The 8,526-nt window shown below is 65.4% G+C and overlaps 1 protein-coding gene across 1 annotated transcript; it reads right to left on the bottom strand.

The window, feature by feature from the left end:
- Positions 1-2,475: 2,475 nt before the first annotated feature.
- On the bottom strand, positions 2,476-8,526 carry RUSC1 (RUN and SH3 domain containing 1). The gene is made up of 9 exons (XM_063420334.1): positions 6,919-8,526; positions 6,494-6,610; positions 5,997-6,073; positions 5,694-5,868; positions 5,482-5,587; positions 5,348-5,394; positions 4,115-5,123; positions 3,680-3,808; positions 2,476-3,060 (listed from the first exon to the last, which is right to left on the bottom strand). Exons 1-9 carry the CDS (start codon positions 8,453-8,455, stop codon positions 2,892-2,894), a joined length of 3,366 nt encoding a protein of 1,121 aa, XP_063276404.1. The 5' UTR covers positions 8,456-8,526; the 3' UTR covers positions 2,476-2,891.

Raw genomic sequence — 8,526 nt, 5'->3', positions numbered from 1 at the left:
AGGGATCTGTGCAGGCTGGATCCATGGGATCCACAGGATCCAGAGGGATCTGTGCAGGCTGGATCCATGTGATCCACTTGATCCAGATGGATCTGTGCAGGCTGGATCCATGAGATCCGTGGGATCCAGGGGGGTCTGTTCAGGCTGGATCCAGAGGGATCTGTGCAGGCTGGATCCATGGGATCCAGGGGGATCTGTTCAGGCTGGATCCACGGGATCCAGAGGGATCTGTGCAGGCTGGATCCATGAGATCCACGGGATCCAGAGAGATTTGTGCAAGCTGGATCCATGGGATCTGTGCAGGCAGGATCCATGAGATCTGGGATCCAGAGGGATCTGTGCAGGCTGGTTCAGTGGGATCCACGGGATCCAGAGGGGTCTGTGCAGGCTGGATCCATGTGATCCACTTGATCCAGATGGATCTGTGCAGGCTGGATCCATGTGATCCACGGGATCTGCAGGCCAAATCCAGCAGGGCAAGGGTCTGGCTGCTGCCCTTGGGTCACAACAGCCCCACAGAGCGCTCCAGGCTCGGGGGAAAGCAGCAGAAACGCTGGAAAGGCCCTGGGGGCAACAGCTGGACGTGAGCCCAGGTGTGCCCAGGTGTGCCCAGGTGTGCCCAGGTGTGCCCAGGTGTGCCTAGGTGTGCCCAGGTGGGCAAGAGGCCAGTGGTACCTGGCCTGGACCAGTCCCAGTGTGGCCACCGGAGCAGGGCAGTGACCACGGTCCCCTCTGCTGCCTCTGCTGAGGGACCTCAAACCCCGGGATCAGTTTGGGGCCCTTTATGACACGAAAGAGGTTGAGGGGCTGGAGCGGGTCCAGGGAAGAGAACAGAGCTGGGAAAGGGCTGGAGGATTCCTGAGGGAGCTGGGAAGGGGCTGGAGAATTCCTGAGGGAGCTGGGAAAGGGCTGAGCCTGGAGAAAAGGGGGATCAGGGGGGACCCTGTGGCTCTGCACAGCTCCTGACAGGAGGGGACAGCCGGGAACAGGGACAGGAGGAGAGGGAACGGCCTCAGGCTGGGCCAGGGGAGGCTCAGGGGGGGCAGCAGCAGGAATTTCTCCATGGAAAGGGAGCTCAGGGCTTGGAACTGCTCAGGGAGGTTTGGAGTGCCCATCCCAAGGAAGGGCTGGAGGTGGCACTCAGAGCTCTGGGCTGGGGCATCGGGCACAGGCTCCAGAGGGGCTGTCCTGACTCCTGAACACCCGGCTGGAATGGGAACAGGGGAACACCCAGCTGGGGTAGGAACACCCCTCTGCCCATCCTCAGCGCCTTCTCAGAGGGCTCAGTGTGACCCTGGTGGCTCTGTGGTGGCTCAGGTGTGACAGGAGGGCCACAGGCAGCACGGTCACCACGCGGGGTCAGAGGGGCTCTGACCACGGCTCTGTGTGAGGCAAATTGGGGCAGGAGCCATTAAATCCTCCTACATTAAATTAAATTAAATTAAATAGGTATAGTGCCTATTCCCAGGGTCTAACCCCAGTGCCTGGTGCCCTCCTGTCCTGCGTGGGTGGCAGGTTGGGGACTGTCACCCCCAGGGCGTGTCTGGCTGTGGCAGGGCTCTCACCTGCAGAGAGAAACCAGGGTCCTTCAGGAATGAACCAGCTTCTCCTCACCACCCCTTCTGTGGAACCTGATTTTTCATTTTCCCTTTTGCAGTCTGACTGTCTGTGATCATGAAAATGCCAGGCTTGACCTCTACACTCCTTTTAAACCCAAGGTCCCAGGCCAAGGCTTGGAGAACTGTTTATTAAAAAAAAAAAAAAAAGAAAAATAAATGGAAGTACCACCTGGCTTCCTCCCCTCCTGGCATGACCCCATTTCGAAGTCCAGAAGCAGCTGCGGAATTCAATCAAACCTCCTTAAGGCAAGCCAAGGAACGTCGCAATTAGGATATAACGTCACTTGTCTGGGAATAAAAATCCCAGAGAGAGAAGTGAAAATGAGAGCAGAGTGAAAGCAGAGCAGCTTTACTCTGGCAGAGGGGGCTGACACAGCCAAAGGGGAAGGCAGGAGGGTGAAGGGTGGCCCTTGGCCATGGGACGGAGCAGAGCCCCAGTATGGCCACACCTTTCTTTCACTGGGGAGCCCAGCATGAAATGTAAATTCTGGGATGAAATCACAAGCAATGACAAGAATATGAAAACCCTGGAGCCGTTTAGCCCCTACTGCCATCCTCCGGGCCATGAAAAGATTGGTTGAAGTTCTATAAATAACTAAACCAGTGACCTGGGCTGTTCCCAGGGCTGTGCAGCACCCACAGCGTGGGGCTGTCCCCAGCAGGTTCTCAGGGATATTCCTGGCTGTGGAGGAGCCCGGGCACCTTCTGACTCCTTCTGACGACCTCGCTGCCGTCCCTGGCTGCGATGCTGAGACCCAGCACAGCCCCAGCTCCGTGTGGCAGCTCCCACCGGAGCCTTTCCTCACCCCACACCGGCCCCGCGGCCGCTCCCAGCCCCGGCGCTCATTCCCAAGGGTGGACACGGGAGTCACAACCTTTATTTCCAGCTTTTTCCCCGCGGAACAGGCTCATTCCTGTGGTTTATTTACAGAGTGCTGGGACCGCGCTGGTGGCAGAGCAGGGCAGTGGAGGTGGCAGCGGTGGCAGGACGCGACAGGGACGACACGGGGCAGTGTGAGGGCAGTGAGCAGGGAGAGGAGCCCCTGCCCTGGCACAGGGGTGGGCAGCAGCTGAGGAACCGCGGGCCGGAGCAGCTCCCAGAGAGGACACGGTGGCAGACGGCGACGTCATGCAGCAGTGACAGGCACAGGGCAGGGTCCCCTGGGAGCTGCCAGCCCCGGAGGTGGCCGAGCCGTGGCAGGAGATGTCCCCTCCCGGAGCTGGCACCCGCTCCGGCAAGCTCGGCTGCTTCCTCGGGTTCCCTCCGCCTCCTCACAAAATCAGGGACGTGTAACCAACAGGAACAAGGCCGGTGCTGTTTCCATGGCAGCAGCGGATCCAGTCTTCATCCACAGTGGAGAGCAGCTCCAGGATGTCCCCTTTCTGGAAGCTCAGGTGCCCGTCGGCCGTGCCCGTGTGGTCGCACAGCGCCCGAACCGCCCTGCAGCACAAATGTCACAGCAGAGTCGCCTCCCCGGGGACCCCGAGCACCCTCAGAGGCTCCCACAGCACCCGCGGGGAGGGAATTGGGAGAACCAGGGACCTCCTGAGGCAGAGGTGCCCCCTGAGGAGGGGTCTGTGCCTGCCAAGCAGCCCCCGGGAGCGGGAGCACAGCAGGAGGGGTGGGGACATCACAGGGAGTGAGGGGACATCGGGGTCAGGGCCAATGAGGATGGGGAAGAGGGAAGCAGCCAAATACCGTTTGGGGTGGCCACATGCCCGCCCTGCTGCCCAGAGCTGTTCCGACCTGCCACAGCCGGGTCACAGCTTGCCCCAGGCTGCCACGAATCCAGCAAGCACACAAGAAAGTGCAAAAAATCGTCCCCAAAATGCCTGGGAAAAGCAGCTGATCCCAGCTGGGCAGAGGCTCAGGTTCCCCCAAGCCCAGCAGAGGAAGGGGACCCTCAGGGATGCAGTCACGGCTCAAGTGGGCAGCGCTGCCTTTCCCTAGAGGGACGCGTGGGACCCCCAGGCCGTGTCTGAGAGCAGCCCCGGCTCTCCCCCTCCGGAAAACGCCCCCAGCAGCTCCCAGCCCTGCCCAGCGCCGTGTCCCGCCTCACCTGCGGGCCTGGGGCGGGCCGGGCGCGCTCCTGCCCGGCTGCTCCGGGGCGCGGCTCCTGTCGGGCGCCAGACCCTTCACCACCCCGGCCAGGACGCGCGGGCTGGGGGACAGCCAGCGGGACGGTCTCCTGCCACAGAGCAAAGGGAGCCACCAGCTCGCCTGGGAGCTCTTCCTGCTGTTTATCTCAGACCGCTCTGGTGATCTGGGAGCTGACAGGAGCCATCGAGCACCACTGAGCCTCCCCACGAGCTCCCGCTGCTCCGCAGGACTGAACAACGCGGTGGCAGCAGCACTTGGGACATGCACCAACCCCAGGGGCACCGACCCTGGACAAGGGGCAGGACAAGACCCCCACGAGGCCACCGAGGTGAGCCAGGCACAGAAACCCTTCCTCAGCTCACCTGTTCCCCCCTCTGCCTGTCCAAGGTCTTACCTGGACCTGGCCCAGGCGGCGTCAGGGAAGCTCCTGGACGAGGGGTTGGTGGCTCCAAAGAGCCGGCCCAGCCAGCTGCCCTTGTCAGGACTGGGAGGATTTCCCATCTCTGGGCCAGAAGCTGCTGCCTGGTTCCTGTCGGCAGGAGGCTCTGGGGAAGCAGCCAGGAGATTCTTTCCAGCAGTGGGATCATCCAGCTTGGTGAGTGCTCCGGTTCCAGTGGGCAAGAAGAGGTCTTCAGGGGAAGAGGTCCCTGAGGTGTCAGTGCTGCTGCTGGGCTTTGTGCCGGAGCATTCAGGGACAGCTTTGGTCTGGAGGAGCTGCAGCTCGGTGCTTCTGGGCTCGCTCACAGAACTTTGGGATTGCACAGCCTGGCCCGGGCTGGGATCCCCCGCAGCCGCCCGCAGCTTCGTCCACCACACCAAGGGAAACTTTTCCTTGCTAGGAGCCGTGTAAATCCTGGAGCTCTGGCTCAGCTGGCCCCACCAGCCACTGAGGCCAGCCCCACCGGTGCCCCCAGTGCCCTGCTCAGGCCCGGGACTCTCCGGGGGGGTGTCAGACCCCAGCAGGGTGCGGCTGAGCTGGTCGCCCCAGCGCAGCACGTGCTGGAAGGTTTGGTGCAGGGCAGCCCCCACCGGGGGGGCAGGGACCAGCCCACCCAGGGTTGCTTGGGACCGGGCCCTTGAGCTGCCCCCTGGGCCCCCCACCCTGCCCAGAGCATCGGGGGGGGTCTCATCCTCCAGGCTGTCCCTGGCAGCACCGTTCCGGCCCTGCAGAGACACAGCCCCCCCCGGGATGGGCTGACGGCCGGGAGATCCCGGGGACTCCAACCGGCGGGACAAGGGCCGGACATCCACGGGGAGGTGGTGGTGTTCAAAGAGCAAGTCCAGGTGGAAAGTCAGCACCGAGAGGGGTTGGATGAGCAGCAGCAGTTCTTCAGCAAGGTGGGGAAGGGGGCCTTGGCTCAGGGCAAAGAAGGCCGTGGGTGAGTAAAGCACAGAGATCACACCTGTGGGGACAGGGACAGGTGAGGCAGGTGGAGAATGCCCTGTCCTTGTCACATCTCCACCAAGAGCCAGCCAGGCTGTCCACGCCAGTCAGAGCACCCTCTGTGCTGAAGATGCACCTTAGAAACCCTGATCCACTAGGGAAACTCCAACCCCAGAGTGGGATTATCAGCCTGGCAGGGATGAGGGGCTTTGGGGAGGGAGCTCCTGAGCACTTTGTCCTTACCTGGGCTCTTCTGCAGGTGAGATATCCACAGCTCCAGCTGTTTAATGCTAAACAAGGCAAAGGGAATCCAAATTAGAGCCCCCGGGACAGTTCCAACCTGCCATGGCAGCGGGGCTGGCAGGGCCAATACTCACTTCAAAAGGCCGAGGATAAAGGCGTGGAACTTCTGCCTGGTGCTGCTGAGGGGAGCCAGCCCGGCCACGTGCCAGCACAGGGAGTGCAGGGAGCGCGTGTTGGGGCCTGTGGGGTGCAGAGCACGGACAGTCCCTGCCCAGGGCACACCTCCCCCAGCCCGGGCTGCCACAGAGCTCCAGGCACCCGCAGGTGTCCCCAGCCTCAGCCTCACCTGTCTTCACGGAGGCCTCCACCACACTCCAGGGGGAATTTTTCCTCTGGCCGGTGATCACATCCTTCTGGAAGGGCTTCAGGCCGTCCTCCACCAAGGCGTAGAGCGCAGGGCAGAGGGTGTGCAGCAGCAGGTACCCCACGTCGGGGTTGAGCCGGCTGTCCCCCAGCTGGGCCTGAGGGAGGCACAAGGACAGGGGAGAGGAAGGGCAGCACCTGACCCTGCTCCTGCTGGGAGGGATGGGGGAATCCCACCCCCGGGACTCCCAAACCCCCCTCCTGCCCAGCCCAGCCCAGCTCTCACCTTCTGCACCACATTCCGGGCGGTGCTGAAGTGGGCGATGACCTTGTCCACAGCCGAGCTGACGGCGACCAGCAGTGCTGGGGACAGAGGGAAAGAAGGATCAGCATGGAGGGACCCGCCAGGAGCAGCCCCGGACAGCCCCACCCGACCCTGCAGCGCCCACGGTGACCGAGCCGGGCCGGAGCCGCAGGCGGGGGTCCCTCGGGGGGCTGCACCCGCATTCTCCGGCTCGACAGCACCACTTGCCGGGGGTGGGCAGGGTCCCACTGCAGGCAGTGCTGCCTGTCCCTGCCTTCACTGGCCCTACGTGCCCTTCCCCCGCCCGCCGCTGTCCCTGCCCCAGCTCAACGCTGCGGGTGCCCAGGACACCGACCCGCCCCAGGACGAGCCCCTCGCACCCTCCCATCCCCGGGGGTCCCGTTGCCCCCTCCTCCCTTTCCCTGTCCCACTTCCTCGCCCTCTGCCCCGCGGAGGCTCCGGGAAGGACCGGCCCCAACCTTTCGTTTGCTCTCCATGGGGCCCCTCCGCTCTTCCCCCGCCGGGCCGGGCGGCTCCAGCGGCGGCTCCGGCGGCGGCTCCGGCGGCGGCTCCCGGGGCGAGCGGCTCGGGCCTGGCTGGAGAGAGCGCGGCAGCGGGGTCAGGCGGGGCTGGAGCGCTGCCCGGGGCCAGGGGAGGAGCGGGGCCGGCGGCGGGGCCCGGGTCGCTCCGGCTCATGGAGCCGGGGCCGGCGGCGGGGCGAAGGGCGGCGGGGCCGGGCCGGGCGGCGGGGCCGGGCCCGCGGCGGAGGAAGCGCGCTGGGAGCCGCGGGGCGGAGCGGGGCAGCCCCGGCACCTCCCGGGCCGCGCTCCCCGGGATCGCTCCCAGCGCCCCGCAGCCCCCCAGGCAGAGCCCCCCGGCCCACCCCGGAGGGACCCAGACTCACCCCCCGTGCAGGTCTCGTCTCTCCGGGCCGCCCGTGGCACCGCGGGGTCCCCGCCGGGACCCCCGAGCCTCCGGACCGGGGCAGCGCCCAGCCCCTTTTCCCCTGGGGGCAGCCCCACGTCCCTTGGCTGCCCCTCCGCGATGGGCTGCAGGCTCGGCCGGGGTCTCCTTCTCAGCTGGTGGCCGTCACTGGGTGCCACCCCCTGTCCCCCGAGGGGCGCAGGGGGCCCCCAGCCCGCTCCCGTCCCCGGGGGCACAGGGGGGTGCTGGGCCGGCTCTGCCCGCTGCCCCTTGGGCTGCCTGGCGGCACTGCGGGACCGCAGCTCCTTGAACGTGGTCACCTCTCTCTGCCTGGAGCCGGGAGGCCTGGCTGGCCCGTCCTGCTGGGGATTGGGCTGGGGCTGGGGCTGGGGCCGGGCTGGCTCCTGGCCCGCTGTACCCGAGAGGAGCTCACAGGTGGGGGGCAGCTCCGTGTCAGGTGAGAACACGATCAGCCAGTCGCTGCGGTCAACCCTGGCCTGGGCGAGCGCGGGCCCAGCCGCGTTCCTCTTCCTCCTCTGCGCCAGCTCGTGGAAGGAGGTGATGGTCTTCGTGCCCGTGTCTCTGCACAGCTCACCTGGGCCGGCCTTGGGCTCTGCCGGCCGCACTGGCCCCAGCTGCTGCTCTGCTCTGTGCGCGTTCAGGACCTGCAGCCGCCGCCGGGGCCGAGGGGGCACGGGCGGGGGGAGGCTGCCGGGCCGGGGCCGCGGCTCCGGAGCGCTGCCGGGGATCCCCGGGTCCCGCCGTTCCGGCACAGGCGGCGGCGCTGCAGGCGCAGCATCGGGCTCGGGGAGGGGGTTGCAGTTGGGGTCCAGGTCAGTGCAGGTGCCAGTGGTGTCCTGCGCTGCTGTGCTGGGAGAGAGCTCATCGCAGTGGGAGTCGAGCGAGTTGTTGCTGCAGAGGCTGTCTGGGCTCTTGCTGGCCACAGCGACTCTCCGGAGCACCGGCGAGTTGTGGTTGGCGTCTCTCCCATCGCACGTCCTGTCCTGCTCAGCCAGAGGCTCTCCATCCCGGGCGTTTTCTGTGGGAATGACGTTCAGCTGCTTGTCAGGGGACTGGCACTCTTCTCTGGCGAACCCCTTGCAGTACACCGAGACCGGGGAGTCATCCAAGCTGAAATCCGAGCAGCTACTGACAGAGGAGGAGGAGGAGGAGGAGGAAGAATCCAGATCACAAGGGGGATCACACGGGGAAGCCGCCTCCTCCTCGTCTCCGCTGTGCAGGCAGGGGAAATCCTCTTGCACCGCCTGGTTCTGGAGCCCGAGCGTCTCCGGCTCTGGAGCGTGGGACTCACAACAGCGGCATTTCACGCTGGGACTGTTGGAGTTGGCATCCACTGGCTCCAGGTTCTCCGGGCAGTGGGTGCAGCCGGTCTGGTCTCCCCCAGCCGTGGAACCATCCTGGAGCTCGGGGTGCCGGGAGAGGTGCAGCCCCAGGGAGATGTGCTGCAGGTGGATGTGGTTGAGGTTGCACAGGAGGCCTTTCTTTGGAGCCAGCATGGTGCTGCCTCACTGGAAGTGCTGGGGCCCCCAGGAAAGGCCAGCAGCTCCTCTCTTCAAACCATCCAGCT

This window comes from Prinia subflava, chromosome 31, assembly GCF_021018805.1.
Source record: "Prinia subflava isolate CZ2003 ecotype Zambia chromosome 31, Cam_Psub_1.2, whole genome shotgun sequence".
NCBI lineage: Eukaryota > Metazoa > Chordata > Aves > Passeriformes > Cisticolidae > Prinia > Prinia subflava.
The sequence above is the reverse complement of the archived record's forward strand: the minus strand, read 5'-3'. Positions and strand labels throughout refer to the sequence as shown.